At 44.0% G+C, this 19,360-nt stretch overlaps 2 protein-coding genes across 9 annotated transcripts; both read right to left on the bottom strand.

Annotated features, from left to right (window-relative positions):
* Window positions 1-36: 36 nt before the first annotated feature.
* Window positions 37-8,516, bottom strand: LOC115141653 (heterogeneous nuclear ribonucleoprotein L-like). 5 transcript variants are annotated; one of them, XM_029680712.2, is made up of 14 exons: window positions 8,273-8,516; window positions 6,780-6,898; window positions 6,096-6,333; window positions 5,922-6,007; window positions 5,455-5,551; window positions 5,279-5,351; window positions 2,583-2,618; window positions 2,091-2,159; window positions 1,518-1,789; window positions 1,301-1,422; window positions 953-1,154; window positions 785-842; window positions 588-695; window positions 37-490 (listed from the first exon to the last, which is right to left on the bottom strand). In XM_029680712.2, the coding sequence occupies exons 1-14, from the start codon at window positions 8,345-8,347 to the stop codon at window positions 432-434; spliced, it is 1,614 nt and encodes a 537-aa protein (XP_029536572.1). In that variant the 5' UTR covers window positions 8,348-8,516; the 3' UTR covers window positions 37-431. The 5 variants fall into 5 exon arrangements, with proteins under 5 accessions (XP_029536572.1, XP_029536571.1, XP_029536575.1 ...); XM_029680711.2 differs by having other exon boundaries at window positions 2,091-2,162; XM_029680715.2 differs by lacking the exon at window positions 2,583-2,618.
* Window positions 8,517-8,611: 95 nt separating this feature from the next.
* LOC115141654 (serine/arginine-rich splicing factor 7-like) lies at window positions 8,612-17,538 on the bottom strand. Of its 4 annotated transcripts, XM_029680717.2 has the most exons (8): window positions 17,333-17,538; window positions 16,537-16,765; window positions 16,082-16,264; window positions 12,263-12,331; window positions 12,143-12,184; window positions 11,895-11,939; window positions 11,697-11,783; window positions 8,612-9,294 (listed from the first exon to the last, which is right to left on the bottom strand). In XM_029680717.2, the coding sequence occupies exons 2-8, from the start codon at window positions 16,755-16,757 to the stop codon at window positions 9,243-9,245; spliced, it is 699 nt and encodes a 232-aa protein (XP_029536577.2). In that variant the 5' UTR covers window positions 16,758-16,765; window positions 17,333-17,538; the 3' UTR covers window positions 8,612-9,242. The 4 variants fall into 4 exon arrangements, with proteins under 4 accessions (XP_029536577.2, XP_029536579.2, XP_029536582.2 ...); XM_029680719.2 differs by lacking the exon at window positions 11,697-11,783 and having other exon boundaries at window positions 17,333-17,537; XM_029680722.2 differs by lacking the exons at window positions 11,697-11,783; window positions 11,895-11,939 and having other exon boundaries at window positions 12,143-12,181; window positions 17,333-17,537.
* Between the last annotated feature and the right edge of the window lie 1,822 nt (window positions 17,539-19,360).

Here is a 19,360-nt window from a genome sequence, read left to right on the forward strand (position 1 = left end):
GTAGTATAATTGAACAACCAAATTGTTAACTGGCAATCTGGAATAAAGTTCCTTTATTGAGGGCTCTCAAAAGATACATTTCTTGAAATTGATGTTTTCCAACCAAATAAAACACTCCTTCCTCCAAATACAGACTTGTAGAGGCATGGTACTGAGCAGGAAGAGATAAAACAAAAAATACACGGAGTAATAAAAGATGCAAAACAATACTTATACAAAAGCCTTTCCTTATTTCATCCATCAGGAATAAAAACAACCTACTTTACCAGTTCACACAACTCGCTTTTATGAGCTCAATATCAAATAAGGACAAATCGATATGACTGCGGACAAACTCATTAACTGCCTAAAACAGACATGGTCAAAATAGGGGTGAAGACTGTAGGGACGATGGTTTGATGTGGAACATTGTCCATGATTGTGGTGGCTGTTTAGGTTGCATGCTGAGCGGTAGAAAAGCACAGCTTGAGGGTGTATGGGTACGGGCCAGCTGAAGAGACAAAGACGGAAGCTATTAGAAAACAGCAATCACCACCCTACACCATTTGAATAAACTTTATATATAGGCTTAGTGCTTAAACACTTACTTGCGTTCTTCATCTGGTAGTGGTTTATCATGGACAAGGCCTCCATGGCGTCGTTGATAGACTCCCACTCCAACAGCCCTGAAGAGCTGCGTTCACCTGGACCTGCACCTAATAAGACAGCCCAACTCAGTTTAGCACCACTGTCATGCATACCAAATAGTATGTGGTTTCAAAATGACATTAAAATGTACACTTACTCTTTCCCGTGAAAAGTTTGATGTTTGCAGGGACTTTGACACAAACCTCTTCACAGATCTGAAAACAACAAGGCAGCGGTCAATTGATGATTTGTTTTGTAGGCACATTGGGTCTTTATTTCACTGCTCCCTACATACAATGGTTCATCAGCATGCTTTGGGACTCACCTGAGTGAAAATCTCTACAGACGAGTCTGGCTGGGCGTTGAAGAAGTGCAGGACGCTGCTGGGGTGCTGAATGCGGTTCTTGGCAGCCTGTTCTGGGGAGGTGAAGCGGTTGTTGCGGGAGCCGTGGAAGTCCTTAAAGCTGGTGCTGCCGTCCTCCAGCTCGTAAGACTGACCGGGCATGATGGCCTGCTGCTTAGACACACTACAAAGGGAAAAGAGCATGAGACGGAACTTGTACAAGCCTCACAGAACAGTCACTTATTATGGCAAGAGGGAGCAAATACGATTAAGCACTAACTTTACATGATAAGGCACTGAATGAACAGGCATTTCAGATATACATCTTACCAGACGTTGAGCTTCTGTCCAAACAGGAAGTTGTTGTTGAGGTGAGTGATGGCCCGATCCACAGCGTAACAGTCCCCCATCTCCACCATGGCTGCTCCTGGCTTACTCTTCATAAACTTCACCTGAGGTAGGGGACCAGATATATGGAGTCACTCAATACCAGCAGGCTCTTGTGGAAATAACTGATATGGCTTGCCTCCTTTCCCTCCACACTTACCCGCTCCACATTGCCGTAGAGACAGAAAACGTTGAACACCTTATCTGCATTCATCTTGGCAGGCTCCAGACCATAGACCATGACTACAGGGGAGTCTGCGTGGGCACTGTACTCGCCGGGGGGTGGAGGGGGAGGGCCGTAGCCAGGTCCCCCACCGTAGCTGTGTGCCCCCCCTCGTCCCCTCATGGGAGGACCCATGCGACGGCCCTCGCTGTAGTGTGGGGGGGGCGGGGGACCATAACCGCTTTCGTCATATCCATGGTAACCACCAGCTGGGAACACAAGGGACCACAGGCTCAAACAGGAAACATGGCTTGATAGGGATAAAGGGTAGACATTCCAAAGAAGTGGTCAATTTCACCACGACGAATACATTTGGTTTTGATGAAAGGTTGGCACATTCCATTAGGTGAGCTAAGAAAATGTACCACACCACTTCGCTGCCACTGTGGGGTACCCATTTTTAGTCATACATTTTGACCCACCACCTGCACTTTGCAGGTGAATTTAGGGTGAGGAGAGCACTACAAAAAGGACCAGCCTGTGTGCGACCCCCTGGGCCTAAAGCCTTACCGTACTCTGGAGGGTGGTCTCCCAGCAGAGCCGGCGCTCTCACACGCTTGTTGGGGTTGGCACTCCCATCTTCTGAGAGGTGATGAAGGCAGGAGGCAGAGGAAGGAAAAAGAGGGGAGGAAGAGCGATAGATCATTTGGAAAGAAACAGGACAACGCAGCGCAGTAGCGGATGTTCAATTAGAATTAAGGAGAGCACACAAGACCTCCACATCTAGAGAAAGCACACTAACCACTGAACAAACACATCTCCATAGTACATCTACTGCTGCTTCAGTCATGGCATTTTGATGCCAAAGGTTGGATAAGTTTCTATGACAAAATGAATGTTAAAGCAACAAACTTATTACTACAGCTCAGAATGAATTAACAAATGCTAACAAGTAAACAATCCTGAACTCTAGATAAATCCTCCATTTTAAATGTTTTAGCATATGGTATAAGGGAGAACGAGGTGGGTGAGAATGAAGCCAACAGAAATCTGCAAACACACCTCCAGCATTGCTCCCATTGCCATCAGCTTCTGCATCTGTACAGGTACACATCTCATACACATTAAATTCAGGCCAGATTGAACATATTCACCCACATGGATTGTTGATGAAAATTCAGAAAAGCATCACTGGTGCACTTAAAATCGGACCGTTTCAACATTCTACTATTTAAACTATTTTAATACATTCAGTCCATTATCTCCATACCGTAACTAGGATATACAAATAGGTCACATTTCAATTCTACCTACAAGTCTCGAAAAATTAAAATGCTACATATAGCCCCTTAGTGGAGAGCCACCCAAACACCAGCTTTATTCAGACAAGTCATTCAACAGAGGACAAAATGCCCACAGGGAAAGCACAAGTCCCCTCCAAGGGGAAACATGGTGTCACTGAGAACAGGGGGAGTGGAACACCATAGAAAGACAGAAAAATAACAAAAATACCTTCAAGGACGACAATATCACAATATATTTTTGAAGACATCCCGAGTGTAAGAAATGGAACATGTGTTGTGTAACAAACTGGGGATCAGTTTACTTACAGCATGGATATATTGGGGGACAAAGATTGAGGCTGGAGACACAGGCTGTTATTTGGCAGTGGGTCCATTACTTCTCTCCGTGTTCATTTCATCCTTTCACTCCACTCTTCTTTGGATGAACATTTCCACCTTAGTCGCATTTCTGCCCCTTTTTTGTGGCAATTTCCATTGTGGTTGGTGGTCCACTCTCCAAGTGTCTTATCGAACACACGCCAATGGCAGGCCGTAAAGCAGCCATTTGGCACATTTCAGACCTGGGTCCTCATTAGGTGCAAATTTCCAGACCTGCGTCACATGGAAGGTGTTACACAGGTACTAAAAAAGGTCAAATTTCCACAAAAGAGCTGCATTCAGAAAAAGATGGAGAAACTAGACAGGGATGCATGTTGCAAGAACAGTAGAGGGAGGAAAGGAGGGGGGAAAGAGAAGAGGCAAAACGGAACACCCGACTCCATGAGGTATGCATATATGGGGAGAAAAATATGGCCTGTCTGAATGTGCGTATGCTTGTTCATGTTTGTAGTGTCTTCATCAGTTGTCTGTTGTATTCCTTCCCATGTGACTGGCTACAGCCTGACAGTGATGGTGCGAATCATCTATGGAGTCAGTGCGGCAACAGGGGTGGAGGGTTTTGAGTAGTGTTTGATATGTTAAACACCAGGAGCAGGGCACAAGAGAGCAAAACCACCTGCACCATCAAAGACAGGCAGGTACAGAGAACAGGACAGTGTAGTCTTGAGCAACTGGTTTGTATCAGTATGGTTCATCTGTTTTGTGTTTGTGTGAGCATGCTCGTCACTACGGGTCTCTGGATGTTGTCTTTATAAGGTGGGTCTCCTGTGGATGTGTATCAGGTGATGACTCGCAGGTGAGATCTGGGTGATGGCGTGTTTCAATGTGTCAGGCATGTCTTGCTGGGGTCTCAAAACTGGGAGGGTGTGGAAAGCACAGCTTAGTGCCAATGTACTAGCAACCAAACCCCCATGGAAAATGTGTCATGCCATAGAAAAGGTATAGGGGATGTCTTCGTGGCTTTGGAGCTATGCGGTTGCAAGTGGATGTGTCCTTATTGACGTAGGAGCGGTGAGGTTGAGGTGGTGTTGAGAGTAGTGTTGATGGCAACAATGTGTCTCCGATGCATATATGGAAATGTGTTGCTCCAAGGTGTTCCGACGAGAAGCTAGAGTGGCTTTTGTTTTGCAGTATAGTCTATGCTTAAAGTAGCCTGTATAGATGAACAGATCTAAACATTGGCAAGTGCACTGGGAATGAAATGAGCAATTGTCTGTCAATAGACCCAGCGTCACAAGAGACTCAAGTGGGTATCTATGCTCAGGCTGTCTAGTCTTACAACTTGATGTATCCATGGGCAGTGCATCAGATTGGTTGCCATGGCAAAAATAACAGATCACTCAGTATGTATAAGTATATTTTTACACAGGCATAATGTCACTGTATCAGACACTGCTGAGAAACCATCAAGCAGATATTCAGACAAGAATGTACGACATGAATGGCTCAGTGGTGAGATTTACAAGCAACATTCTAGAATGCTTCCTTCCCTCACAATGAATGAGCAAAAAAATGACTGCTTCTTCGGGTAGTTTTATTACTTTCCCAAGCTTCGGTTGCAAGTCAGTCATCGCCAAACTAGAAAAGATGCATGCCAAAACTCACGGGACCTTGATTTGGTACCCATAGTGCCCACTTACCATTAGATCTGATAGAACTGGGTTAAGGAGGTCACTTTTTTACATTTATTTTTCCTAAATAGGTGTACAAGTAAAAGCCTTGAGCAATAACTAGTCTCTAGTGATGAATATCTGGCCATTCAGCTGCTCCTTTCATCCCTAGCGTGTCTAGCTGTGCGACGGACAGTGTGTCATCACTTCAGTTATAATGCCACTGAAATGGAGCCCAAGACAAGAGTTAACTGTAATTCGCTAAACCAATATTACAGCTGGTGAGAAAGATACCAACCCAGCCCTGCGACCATTTGAAGGAGTTGGATATTGAGCTGGTTAAAGGAGCACTTCCTCTGCCCAGTGGCATTACCCCTGAAGGTCTACCACCCAACGCCCCTCCCCCACAGTGGCAGTAAGGGTGCTGGTAGTGTCAGCAAGGACCACAGATGGCTGTATGCGTTACCTTGACCACTCAGGTTGGGGTTGGTGTAGTCCCAAGTGTCCTGGTCATTCTTGAACACATTGAGACGAGTTGGCTGTGGGAGAATATACAAATTAATTCCATCAAAGCATTTTCCAAAGTCCATTTCATGGAACACTAGAAGCTCTTCAGCGCTATGGATGTGCATGTTTCTCTACCTTGGCATATTCAATCTTCAGGGTGCAGCAGCCAGAGTAGATGTCTGCCCCGTTGAGGGAGGCCTTCGCCCTCTGTGCACTCTGCACTGAATCAAACGTTTTGGGAGTCAAGGAAAGGACATGCAGAGTACAGTCCTGAGAACAGCACCTCGCGCAGACACCATAACACGTTCTGGTAATTCCGGCGCTTATTGCACAAGCCCCTGTTTACAAGTCTTTGTGCTAATACATTTATATATTTTTTATATAAAGAATTCAGGTAAATAGTCTATCAATCATCACATCCAGTATGTGCTACAAACAAATGACATGTTCCAGAATGCAGATTGCCTGACATGGTATGTAGAGACAGTATGTCAATTTAAAATTCCAGAAGTTTTAGTTTCACCCAGGATTACCAGAGAGCATGCAACTGTTTCACAAAATACCCAAATTTTCAACAACAAAAAATTAGCGGCAAAGGATATTCCACCATGGCCTGAACACCATTCTTCCGGAAGATGACAATCCTCTGGACAGGGCCGCAGTTATTGCAGACCGTGTAGAGCACATCCTGTAGACAATTCACATAATCAGAAATAATAATGAAGTACACAGCACAACAAAATCAACAGGTTAGGTAGAGATGGCCTGCACTTTACCGTGGTAACGGGGTAGATTGGGTTCATGATGGTGAGAAGTAGCACATTGTTGACACTTCTAGAATCGTCCGGGTCGCCTGGCCGGGAGATCTTCTGGCTGGTGGAGTAGTTGACAAAGGCTGGGTGCCCGGAAATGTAGATCTGGTTGTCATTGGCATACGTCACAGCAGTACACGACCCATTCAGATCCTCGTACTCAACCAGGGCTTGACGCTTCTTGGGCATAACCACCACATAGCTGTAAACAAAACTGTTATATTATTGGAGGACGCATAACCAAGTCAACAGGACACTGTTTCTTTACTTGCTTTGCTTACAGACCAGAGGTGACCTAGCCTCCCCTGGAGTGCTTCTGGGTGAGCTGGCTTTTGTTTCAGCACTGCTCCCACCCACCGGATTCTAGTTGCTCATTGGGAACGGCAGCTGAATCAATTGTTAGAACACAAGCCTGCACACCCAGAAGCTCCTCTAAGGTAAAGACAGTGATCACTGATTTAACAGTAACCAACTATAAATGGTTGCATTGTGTGGAGCAAAATTTTGACTGTGAAATGTGTGCATTGTAAGTGAAGTAGCCTGGGTACCAGTCTGCTTCTGCCCGAGCCATTTCCCCGTTGTCGTGAAGAAGAAACATGCAGATATTTTTTTAAAAGCAGACAGTTACTCAATGTGCATATTCATCACCTAATAGCGCCAAACTCCTGCAGAGCCTCCACAAGGTCAGCCTCCGTAATGCCGTCCACCAAGCCCCGCACATGCACAACTGGAGAGGGAAGCGTCTTATGTGGGTCATCATAGCCCTCCTGCAAAAAAGAACAGGCCCATTATCTCCATCTCTTCATTCAATGACTCAATCATGGACACTTACTGACAGTTGTGGCTGCTTCTCATAATGCAGTGTGCTGTTGCATGCTGAAATCATTACTAATCCAATAAACGTTAACCAAATACAACCACCGACTGTGTCCATTGAATCTCAACGAAAGGCGATTGTTACGTTAATTGATATTTTTTTACGTATGGATTTCGACAAAGGCACGCAACCACAGAGGCTAAACAGAAGTTATTTTATTTAACTTGGCAAGCCAGTTAAGAACACATTCTTATCAACAATGGTGCATACACCGGCCAAACCTGGACGACGTTGGGCCAATTGTGCGCTGCCCTGTGGCCTCCCAATCACCGCCAGTTGTGATACAGCTTGGATTCGAACCAGGGTGTCTGTAGTGACGTCTCTAGCACTGATATGAAGCGCCTTAGACCGCTGCACCACCCGGGAGCCCGATTTGAATCGAATAACAATTCGTTAACTATCCTTGTTAGATAAAATTTAAAAAACTTAAGTCAGAGCTGAATTCCACCAAGCCTGCTCTGCTAAACTCCGTTGGTGGAGTTCAAACTTCCTTCACCACGGAGTTGGACAGCTATTAATGTGTAATTACAATCCATTCGATTTCCAATCTAAACTGGATTTTATTCACCTTTGCGGGAAAGATTAACACTGTCATGAAGTAGGGGCAACTATTCATCTTAAAGTGATGGGAATATTAGTGAGGAAATGTATTTTGTTATCCCTAATATTACGAGAACATGGCCCCCGATAAGGTGCATTTCGAGAATGTTAAAATTTTGACTGGATAAAGAAGCAAACTAATTAGCTCGCTAACTAGTTACCGGCTACATCAAATAACGAGTCAATAATGCATCTTACTAGGTTTATTTCAATTTACACACCCACTCGTGTTCGTTGCTTGGCAAAACGACACCGCTAAGCTAGAACAAAGCAATAACGCTACCGCTAGCTAACGTTAGATTTGTGGCGTGGCCTGAATTGCACCCTCCCATTCATTCAAACGGAAAAAAGGCCAGCTAACGTTAGCTAGACAATTGTTGGAAAAACAGAACTAGCTAGCCAGTTAGCTAACTAGCTACATTGAGATAAGTTTACTCCACGGACAATTTAAGCTAAACATACACACAGAACGAAAGTTATTTCACAAAAAAGTTTTAACATCGTGGAACAAGGGAAAGCGAGCTAGCTAGCGTTGCTGGGTGCCATATATTTTTTGAAACGCCGCGTCATGAGTATGTGAGATTGTGTTATTTAAAGAGTACATTGCAATGCATGTGCTTAAATGCATTTAGCTATATCACAGAAATCAGCATTCATTATTTACCGTTGTCATTCCGTCGTTGGTTTTTAGTCTTTTCGTTGCCCTGCCGCCTTCGTAATAACGGCCTGCCATAGCCATGTTGTCCCAGTTAATAAGGTTGGTAGCAGCGACCGTATAAAATGGAAGGGAAAGTATTGAAAAAGCCACACATGGGCCCGCCTTGAAGAGTCCGCTGCGGTTTCCAATTGGCCTAAAAGGCACGTCAATAACGCCATCACCAATTTATCTTATAGTCAGAGCTCAAACCACTACTACTGTATTGATCTGTTATCTGTAAAAAGTTAAGATTATCTTTATTTCTACAATAAATACATTTTCAATTCAGGCGAGTGATCTAGGTGGTTAAAGCTTTTTGAGAATGGACTTTAATCAGCAAGGTTGAAAAGAGCCAAGATTACATATATACCACAGCTAAGGGCTGTTTTTATGTACGACGCATTAGGTGGGGTATAAATTTGAAAACGAAAACTTATTGACTGCAAATCATTTCTCATGGCAAACATACCATGTCATTTACTTTTTCACTATAAAACATCTCCATGTAAGACACATTCTGTAGATGTTCCCAATGTTCAAAAGAATAATATTGAATTAATGTGTCGATTTATTCCAAAATCTGCCAGTGTCATAAAAAAGGGAAAGCAACATTTAAAGTATCTTACAGCCCTTTAACGCAATGCCACGCTGAATATAGTAGATAAGAAATAATAACAAATACAAAGTTCTGGTTCACAAATCCCATTTCTGAAATTAGCTATTTGAACTGTTTTGACACACAACAGCCATTTTAGGAATGTGACATCATGTAAGGGATGCATGGTTAGATATGAAACTAATCCTGTTGAGTGTAATTATTCAGCATCAGAAAGGTAGGGGTAGATTCTAATCAATGCAGGAAACAAAGACAAAACAAATAGCTGCAAGGCTGAAGCCAGTTGGTTGGAGGGGGATGGGGACAAGTTTAGTCTTCAAATCAATCTTCCCCTGGGGTGGGGCTCTTTTTCTGGCTTGGAGATCTGGAACGACTGAAACAGACAGAGAATGGTGTAAGAACAGGGCAGACAGAGCATGTCCAATCAACAGGCAGCCCGGCCGGCACCCATCTTTTCCACTCAACTAGCCCAGCACCCATCTCAGAACCAATCACAGCTCCAACCCTGCTGGCCCATAATCAGTGGTGTAAAGTACTTAAGTAGTATTTTCACTTAAGTGGTATCTGTACTTCACTATTTATATTTTTGACAACTTTCACTTCACTCCATTCCCAAATAAAATGATGTACTTTTTTTACTACATTTTACCTGACACCAAAGAGTACTCATTACATTTTGAATGCTTAGGAGGACAGAAGAATGTTCTAATTCACACACTTATCAAGAGAACAACCCTGGTCCTCCCTTCTGCCTCTGATCTGGCAGTCTCACTAAACACATGCTTCATTTGTAAATTATGTCAGTGTTGGAGCTTGCCCCTGGCTATCCGAGTCATTTTCTATGAGGGTCTCTTTACTTTTACTCAAGTATGACAATTGCGTACTTTTTCCACTACTGCCCATAATGCACTGTGTCCCACTACAACCAGTTTGCCTTGGTCAGGACACGTTATAAATACAACACATTACAGCTACACTGGATACCACCAACATCCACTAATTATAAGGGGTACCCTAATTTTGCATAATTAAATCAACAAGTGAAGGTACCAGAGGTCAAGGAAATGAAGGAGCTGAGTGTTGAGACTGGGATGTTTTAAAGGGGGTTTGAGGTGACCATCCCTTGCATTTTCACACAATGAAACAAAAGACCATGGTAGGATCTAAACTAAGAATTGCACCCAAAACAAACACTGACCAAATAAAATAAACTTGCCTTTTGCAAGCACACGTCTTTAGAATCCTACCTCGATATGGTAAACTATCACCTATGTGCAGACACTTATTTAAAACCCAAGGGAACAGTGCAAACATTCAAATAGGTTGACCTAATATCCAGTATCAGGACAAGCACCATCAAGGCATCTACATTCCCCCTAAAAAAAAAATCCTACACTTATCACTACACCCAGGATAATATGTCTCCAAAGATAATATTTAACACTCATATACCCACCCACAGACAGACACACACACCTGTGGATTTGGACAGTGCATGCTCTGTATAGTTGAATGTTAGTGTACAGTATGTTAGGGAGTATCAGACTATACGTCTGCGTTCTGATCATGAATGACATTGACTCTTGGGTTTTCATTTACCTTTGGAGACAGTGGCAGAAACAACATGTACAGAGTAGCGACGGATTCTAGAACTCGAAGACACACTCGGAGGGTCTTGAAGTCTGATCTCTTGTCAGCTCTCCTTTCTCACCCTCTCAGAAGCTAAGCAAGAGGCCGGGCTCGGTAGGGAAGGGGCCTTAACTTGTCGACTGAACATGGCTCAGCGTTCAAGTCTGTGGTGCGTGGGTTCTGGGAGGGAGTGTGGTGGGTGGAACAACTGTGTGTACGCGCGTAGGATGATGTGTCTCGTCAGAACGTTCATCAGGCGACCTCTTTAACCAGCGTGGCGCAAGCTGATTTCTGGTCAGCCCTTTTCACCCTCAGGGAGGACGTTAACATAGCAAGGATGACCCTGGTCAGTGCTTCTGCAGTCAGTCGACTCCCCACACTCTTTAAAAAAAGGCCTGATGCGATTGGTCACTGGAGTCTGATCACGACAGATTTCTATTTTGGGTTTTTGAGGTTCTCTCCCTCTGAAGCTAATCAAATTGAGGCTGGATCTGAGGGAGAAGAGAAAAGAGAAGAGCCCCACTCCCCCAGCCGTCACCCAAACAGCCTCTGTTTCTCAGAGTATAGTGTGCAACTCTCTGAAGCTAATCAAGGTCTGGCCTGGTCATTCTAGGAGAGGGACCTCCAAGAGAAAAGAACATTAAAATCAGGTATTTGGAAAAGATAAAGGGGGAGGGGGGTTTGGGGGTGGGGCGGTGTTCCTCACTCTAGCTTGGGGTGTGTTAGAGTCCCTGACTATTTCTTTCCCCTCCCCATCTCCAGCAGCAGCCATCTCTCTGATGAGTTGTCGCTCTGTGCGTTCTGGAAGGTCGACTCCGCAGACTTCGGGTGGAGGCTGGTCTGAGGGGGCAGCTACCCACGACTTACCTGATCACACCTAGCCCTGTTTAACAGATAGCAATATACCTAAACTTAAGCTGAGTGAATGTGGAGTGTCATCTCTGAAAAATGTGATTAAAAGAGGGAGGGGAGGGGGGGGGGCTTCCAGCACATTTGCAAAACAATATTCCAAATTATCCAAATGAAGTATAATTAGCAGTATTGTACAATATGGGCTACGAGGCAAAGACAATCATTTTAAGTCATGGCATTTACACAGTACAGGAGCAGCTGTGAAGGTATGGGTTGACGAGGCAGAGAGCTAACCTATTCCTCTTATGGCTGGGAGAGCGGGATCTGGAGAGAGAGCGGGACGCCGAGCGCCCTCTGGCCCGGGACCCTGACCAAGAACGACTACAAAAAAACAAAAAAAACATGGGAGCAAAAACACAGGCACCCCAACTTCAGATGGGATCCATAGACAGGAGGAAATTATTGTGCAACTGTAATACACAAGTGGTTTACCTCCTAACAGATGTCCTGGAATTGGACCACACAGGGGAGCCAGACCTAATATGGAAGTGGGAAGTGTTTTAAGTGTTTCAAGAAAATGACCTGTTTTGAAGCTAATAGATAAATTAAATGAAAACAATCATATGAATACATTTGCAGGAACAACAGGTTTGCTCAGAATAGAAATGTAGACTATACTTCCTATGACAATAAGAAAAATGCAATGTCATCAGCATGCAAAATTAACCGTAGACAATTACCTCTTCCGATGTTTGGGATAAGATGGGGAGCGGTGCCTGCTGCTGTGTTGTAGGAGAGAGATCAGTATCAGCACAGGGAGAGGTTTGAATGACAGTAGCAAAAACTGTTTACTTACCTACCGGTCATTGCTGCGGGAACGGGATCGATAACGGCTGCCACGTGACCTGGATTCGGAACGAGACCGTGATCTGGAATACAGGAAACAGGCTGTGATGTCTCTAATTACAGGGTTTTTCTGTGAAAATACATGTATAATCACACACTATTTCTACTTAATTTGGATCGGAGGACAATTTGGCTCACAGGAGGACAGTCAATTTCTCATTTGGGTCTCAAGCTGAAAAAGTTTAAGGACCCCTGCTCTGATATATTACCACAGTATTGAAATACACTGCTCAAAAAAATAAAGGGAACACTTAAACAACACAATGTAACTCCAAGTCAATCACACTTCTGTGAAATCAAACTGTCCACTTAGGAAGCAACACTGATTGACAATACATTTCACATGCTGTTGTGCAAATGGAATAGACAACAGATGGAAATTATAGGCAATTAGCAAGACACCCCCAATAAAGAAGTGGTTCTGCAGGTGATAACCACAGACCACTTCTCAGTTCCTATGCTTCCTGGCTGATGTTTTGGTCACTTTTGAATGCTGGCGGTGCTTTCACTCTAGTGGTAGCATGAGACGGAGTCTACAACCCACACAAGTGGCTCAGGTAGTGCAGCTCATCCAGGATGGCACATCAATGCGAGCTGTGGCGAGTAGGTTTGCTGTGTCTGTCAGCGTAGTGTCCAGAGCATGGAGGCGCTACCAGGAGACAGGCCAGTACATCAGGAGATGTGGAGGAGGCCGTAGGAGCGCAACAACCCAGCAGCAGGACCGCTACCTCCGCCTTTGTGCAAGGAGGAGCAGGAGGAGCACTGCCAGAGCCCTGCAAAATGACCTCCAGCAGGCCACAAATGTGCATGTGTCTGCTCAAACGGTCAGAAACAGACTCCGTGAGGGTGGTATGAGGGCCCGACCTCCATAGGTGGGGGTTGTGCTTACAGCCCAACACTGTGCAGGACGTTTGGCATTTGCCAGAGAACACCAAGATTGGCAAATTCGCCACTGGCGCCCTGTGCTCTTCACAGATGAAAGCAGGTTCACACTGAGCACATGTGACAGACGTGACAGAGTCTGGAGACGCCGTGGAGAACGTTCTGCTGCCTGCAACATCCTCCAGCATGACCGGTTTGGCGGTGGGTCAGTCATGGTGTGGGGTGACATTTCTTTGGGGGGGACGCACAGCCCTCCATGTGCTCGCCAGAGGTAGCCTGACTGCCATTAGGTACCGAGATGAGTTCCTCCTCAGACCCCTTGTGAGACCATATGCTGGTGCGGTTGGCCCTGGGTTCCTCCTAATGCAAGACAAGGCTAGATATCATGTTGAGTTGAGTTTGAGTTGAGTTTATTTTTTATTTTTACAGGGACAGTGCACATTAATCAACGTTTCAGTAAAAGTGCCGGTTTTAGCCAGCCGGCTAATTTTCAACCGCAGTCCCTGGGCAGGTTATTAAAAACAATTACAATATAGACAATAGCAACATAGAACAAGAAGACATAGCATACAGACAGAGCAACATAGGACAAGCAAGACGTAGCATAAAGACAGAACAAAAAGCAGCAAGACAAAATTCATAAAAGCAACAAAGTGTTTCCACACCTCACAAGCTACAGACAACAGACAACATGGAAAGCGGCAACACACAGCTAGGGACCATGTTCACAAATCTGATTGACCTTTAGCCATGTCTTCAAGCATTTTGTGAAAGTGTGATATGTGGTGCAGTTATGTGTGTCTGATGGCAGTGTATTCCAGACATGGGAAGCTCTCACAGAGAATGCAGATTTACTAAAGGTGCTTTTCCTTAGGGGAACTATGCAGTCACCTCTCATGGCAGACCTTGTGGATCTGCTGCCATATGTCTGGGTTTTCTGTTTAACAAACATATTGAGTGGAGGGGGAGCCAGGCCATTAAGGATCTTGAATACAAGACATGCGTCGGTGTATTGCACAAGATTTTCCCAACTCAAGAGCTTATGCTTTCTAAGGATGTGACAATGATGATGGCTTTTGGGCTTCCTATCAAGCACTTTGAGAGCCTGTTTGTAGACAGACTGAATAGGTTTTAATGTTGTACAGCAAGCTTGGGTCCAACTAGTCAAGCAGTATGTTAAGTGGGGGAGTATCATAGTTTCGAAGTACAGTTTTGCTACCTCTGTAGTCAAACAATTTCGTATAAATCGGAAATTAGCTAGGTTGAATTTGGTTATTTGAATTACCTTTTTCACATGCTTTTTAAAAGAGAGGTTGGAATCAAGTATGATGCCAAAGTACTTAAAATCGGATACCACCTGGAGCTTCTCCCCTGACATCTGGCTCAGTAGCATCTGTTGCCCTCTTTGTGAAGAACATGCAAACAGTTTTTTTCACATTGAGATGCAAACACGAGTCACTGAGCCACTTTGTAACCTGGACCATGACAGTAGTGAGTTCTTGTGCAGCTTGTTGTTTGCTCTTTGCATGCACATATATCACTGTATCATCTGCATACATTTGAACTTCAGACCCAGTACAGACAGAAGGCAGATCATTAATGTACAGGCTGAACAGGAGGGGCCCCAGTATTGACCCTTGGGGCACGCCCACATCATAGCTACGAGTGGGCGACAGCTCATTGCTCACTCTGACACACTGAGTTCTGCCTTCAAGGTATGATTTCATCCATCTCAAGGCATCAGGGGAAAAGTTGAACTTGGACAATTTTGTGATGAGAATCTCATGGTTAACAGTATCAAAAGCCTTCCTTAGGTCCAGAAACACAGCCCCAACAGCACCCCCTTTGTCCATCTTGGACTTCACATTTTCCAGAAGAAAGCAGTTGGCCGTTTCTGTGGAGTGTTTCGCTCTGAAGCCAAACTGCATGGAGTGTAATGTGAAGGGGCTGTTGTTGAGGTGGGCAATCAGTTGTTCGCTACACACTTTTCAACAACCTTTGACACCACAGGTAGTATACTAATGGGCCTGTAGTTACTCACGTCAGCAGGGTCGCCTGATTTAAAGATGGCCGTTATTATGGCCGACTTCCATACCCTTGGAAACACACCGAGACCAATAGATGTGTTGGTGACCTTAGTAGTGGCTGGAGTGTGTCAGCAGTTCCTGCAAGCGGAAGGCATTGATGCTATGGACTGGCCCGTCCATTCCCTAGACCTGAATCCAATTGAGCACATCTGGGACATCATGTCTCGCTCCATCCACCAACGCCACGTTGCACCACAGACTGTCCAGGAGTTGGCGGATGCTTTAGTCCAGGTCTGGGAGGAGATCCCTCAGGAGACTCTCCGCCACCTCATCAGGAGCATGCCCAGGCGTTGTAGGGAGGTCATACAGGCACATGGAGGCCACACACACTACTGAGCCTCATTTTGACTTGTTTTAAGGACATTACATCAAACTGTAGTGTGGTTTTCCACTTTAATCTTGAGTGTTACTCCAAATCCAGACCTCCATGGGTTGATGAATTTGATTTCCATTGATAATTTGTGTGATTTTTGACAGCACATTCAACTATGTAAAGAAAAAAGTATTTAATAAAAATATTTCATTCATTCAGATATAGGATGTGTTATTTTAGTGTTCCCTTTATTTTTTTGCGCAGTGTATAAAGAGGACAGCATTGCCCCTCAGCAGTTGAGACGAATCCAACCAGGTCAGCATATTGTCTGTGAATAATTGTTTCTCAATAACATAGTGACATTTTTCTCAAGCTGATTATTACTGCGATGTAGTAAGAACAATGTTGTATAAAGGGAAAACTTTACAGAATTATGACTGCTACTGGCTGTATATCAGAGGCAGCCAGCAGATATTGGGCAAGAAGAATACCTGCTCCGACGACCTCCACCCCTCCTGCTGAAACGGTAGCAGTCGTAGGCATAGTGGCCCCTGTCCCCACAATGGTAGCAGCAGTCTTGAGAGTCAAAGTGGTGACGGCTGGGGAGGTCATGTTTGGTCTTCCGTGACATGCCAGTGGACAGCTCCACATGGATCCGAGAGCCGCACAGCACCCTAAGGTAGGGAGAGAGGGCAGAATATAGTGATAATTGGGTATGAAAGAAAACATGTAATACTGGGCAACATCTGCAAGATTATGGCCTGAATTACAAGAATTAATATCCCAAAACAGAACACACACCACTTCAACTAAAATATGTATAAACTGATGTGAAAACATTATGGGCTGTTAGATGTGTAGGTCAATATAAAGTTACTTACTTTCTTTTTTTTTTTTCTTTTTTTTTTTACCACGTTTATTATATTACAGACACCTAGTTACTTACTTTCCATCCATGCCTTTAACTGCGTCCTCTGCGTCACGGGCATCCTCATACTCCACAAAGGCGAAACATGCGGGCCTGGCCACCCAAACGCTGCGTAAAGGGCCATAGTAACTGAACGCCCGCTCTAGCTCAGCCTTAGCAGCACCGTTGACGAAGTCCCCAACATAGACCTTGCAATCGGTGTTAGGCGAAGAACTGTGAGAAGACGAGTGATATGACATCTTCCCACCTGAGGAAATAGGGAGAAACTGTCAACATCCTAAATGAACCAGTTAATTAGCTAAAGTTAGTTAAAATTGAGCTGTGCTTGAGAGTATGAAGCTAACTAGTTACTAATATAAATAGCATAGCTAGCTAACATTAGCTATAAATACAAGCTACCGGGGGCGTAACGTTAGCAGGCAAAAAAACAACTAGCTTAGCCATGGGTGTATTCATTACGGATACCGTTTAAGAACCAAACGGAAGCTAGAGCAGAGCAAAATAAGAGTTTCTATTGGACACATTCAGGTAGGTCCATCACTGTTTCGTTCAATTTGCTTTCATTTAAGAAACGTTTTGCAACGGGAACGGCGTAATGGATACACCCAAGCTCGCAAGTTTAGTGAATAACGGGGTATTAACTATCTCTGACAATGTTTCTTCCTTATTATAGTGTTGCTATATATTTTATCGCCAGTGACACTCAAATTAACCATAGACGATACAGCTAGTAAAATAACGTTACATCTTCCTTATAAAACTAGCTAGCTACACTAGATTCGATTTCAAGTAACAATGGCGTCCGCACGTTTACCTTTATCCCCACAGCTCCGCGATTGATTTATCAGTCTCTGCTCAATTTACAGAAATAAAACATGGGCGAAATGTCTTAAATTATTTCTTATTTTGATTACTTATTTTACAGGATTTCTAATTTTTCACTGGCCAACAAACATTCACTGTTCTGTTAGACTACCCGTGCAATGATGCACTTGCGCAGTAATGTGGCCCACAACAGTGAGGTCAGGTCATGTGTTGTTTTTCTGACATACAGGTTTGAGAGACGTCTTGAGTTTATACCTAAAATGTTCCAGATATGTATTAATTTTTAGATATACTGAACAAATATAAATGCAACATGTAAAGTGTTTCATGTGGTGTAATAAAAGATCCCAGAAATATTCCATTCAGTAAACACTTTACAATTTGCACAATATTCCATGCACACAAAATCTTATTTCTCTCTAATTTTGTGCTCACATTTGTTACATCCCCGTTAGTGAGCATTTCTCCCTTGCCAAGATAATCCATCCACCTGACAGGTGTGGCATATCAAGAAGCTGATTAAACAGCATGGTCATTACACAGGTGCACCTTGTGCTGGGGATAGTAAAGGACCACTCTAAAATGTGAAGTTTTGTCAAACAACACAATGCCACAGAGGTCTCAAGTTTTGAGGGAGTGTGCAATTGGCATGCTGACTGCAGGAATGTCCACCAGAGCTGTTGCCAGAGATTTTCATTTCTCTACCATAAGCCAACTTCAACATCATTTTAGAGAATTTGGCAGTATGTCCAACTGGTCCCACAACTGCAGACCATGTGTAACCACTCTAGCCCAAGACCTACACATCCGGCTTCTTCACATTTTAGAGTAGCCTTTTACTGTCCCCAGCACAAGGTGCACTTGTGTAATGATCATTCTGTTTAGTCAGCTTCTTGATATGCCACACCTATCAGGTGGATGGATTATCTTGGCAAAACATAAATGCTCACTAACAGGGATGTAAAAAAAAATGTGTGCACAAAATTAGAGAGAAATAATGAGAGATTATCAGGTCTGAGACGAGCCACCTGGACAGCTGATGAAACTGTGGGTTTGAACAACGGAAGAATTTCTGTCAGACACCATCTCAGGAAAGCTCATCAGCGTGCTCTTCATTCTCACCAGGGTTTTAACCTGACTGCAGTTTGGCGTCGTAACCAACTTCAGTGTGTAAATGCTCACCTTCGATGGCCACTGACACGCTGGAGAAGTGTTCATGGGACTAACCCCGATTTCAACTTTACCGGGCAGATGGCAGACAGCATGTATGGCATTGTGTGGGCGAGTGGTTTGCTGATGTCAACAGATTATGGTATGGGCAGGCATAAACTACAGACAACAAACACAATTGCATTTTATCGATGGCAATTTGAATGCACAGAGATACTGTGATGAGATCCTGAGGCCCATTGTCGTGCCATTAATTCACCGCCATAGCCTCAGATTTCAACATGATAATTCACGGCCAAATGTCGCAAGGATCTGTACACAATTCCTGGAAGCATACTCATCAGACATGTCACCCATTGAGCATGTTTGGGGTGCTCTGGATCAATGTGTATGACGGCGTGTTCCAGTTCCCGCCAATACCCAGCACAGCGATTGAAGACGAGTGGGACAACATTCCACAAGCCACAATCAACAGCCTGATGAACTCTATTGCAAACCAGATACGGACAGGTTTTCTGATCCATACCCCTACATTTTTTTTTTTAAGGTATCTGTGACCAGATGCATATCTGTATTCCCAGTCATGTGAAATCTATAGATTAGGGCTCAATGCATGGATTTCAATTGACTGATTTCCTTATATGAACTGTAACTCAGTAAAATCTTTGAAATTGTTGCATGTTGCATTTATATTTTTGTTCAGTATATAATGAGATTAAGTCTTGAACGTGCAGCGTACTCAATGACTTGTAATGTAAGTTGTTATCAATGTCGTCTGTGACTTGTTTTCAACTTGTCATGCATAAAATGATTACACAGACACAGTAAGCGTTGAAAATAAATAAAC

Source organism: Oncorhynchus nerka, linkage group LG14 (assembly GCF_034236695.1).
Source record: "Oncorhynchus nerka isolate Pitt River linkage group LG14, Oner_Uvic_2.0, whole genome shotgun sequence".
NCBI lineage: Eukaryota > Metazoa > Chordata > Actinopteri > Salmoniformes > Salmonidae > Oncorhynchus > Oncorhynchus nerka.

Bases quoted from the DNA above. Each gene is read 5' to 3' on its own strand.
- LOC115141653 (XM_029680711.2), bottom strand. From the start codon at position 8,347: ATGGCTATGGCAGGCCGTTATTACGAAGGCGGCAGGGCAACGAAAAGA. The intron at 2,619-5,278 runs GTAACGCATACA...GTACCTGTACAG, and splicing joins CCCCAACCTGAGTGGTCAAG to ATGCAGAAGCTGATGGCAAT. The intron at 2,163-2,582 runs GTGTGTTTGCAG...ATCACCTCTCAG, and splicing joins CAATGGGAGCAATGCTGGAG to AAGATGGGAGTGCCAACCCC.
- LOC115141654 (XM_029680717.2), bottom strand. From the start codon at position 16,757: ATGTCATATCACTCGTCTTCTCACAGTTCTTCGCCTAACACCGATTGC. The intron at 12,332-16,081 runs GTATTCTTCTTG...CCTGTATTCCAG, and splicing joins GGTGGAGGTCGTCGGAGCAG to ATCACGGTCTCGTTCCGAAT. The intron at 9,295-11,696 runs GTTAGCTCTCTG...TGTCTGTTTCAG, and splicing joins CCCAGCCATAAGAGGAATAG to TCGTTCCAGATCTCCAAGCC.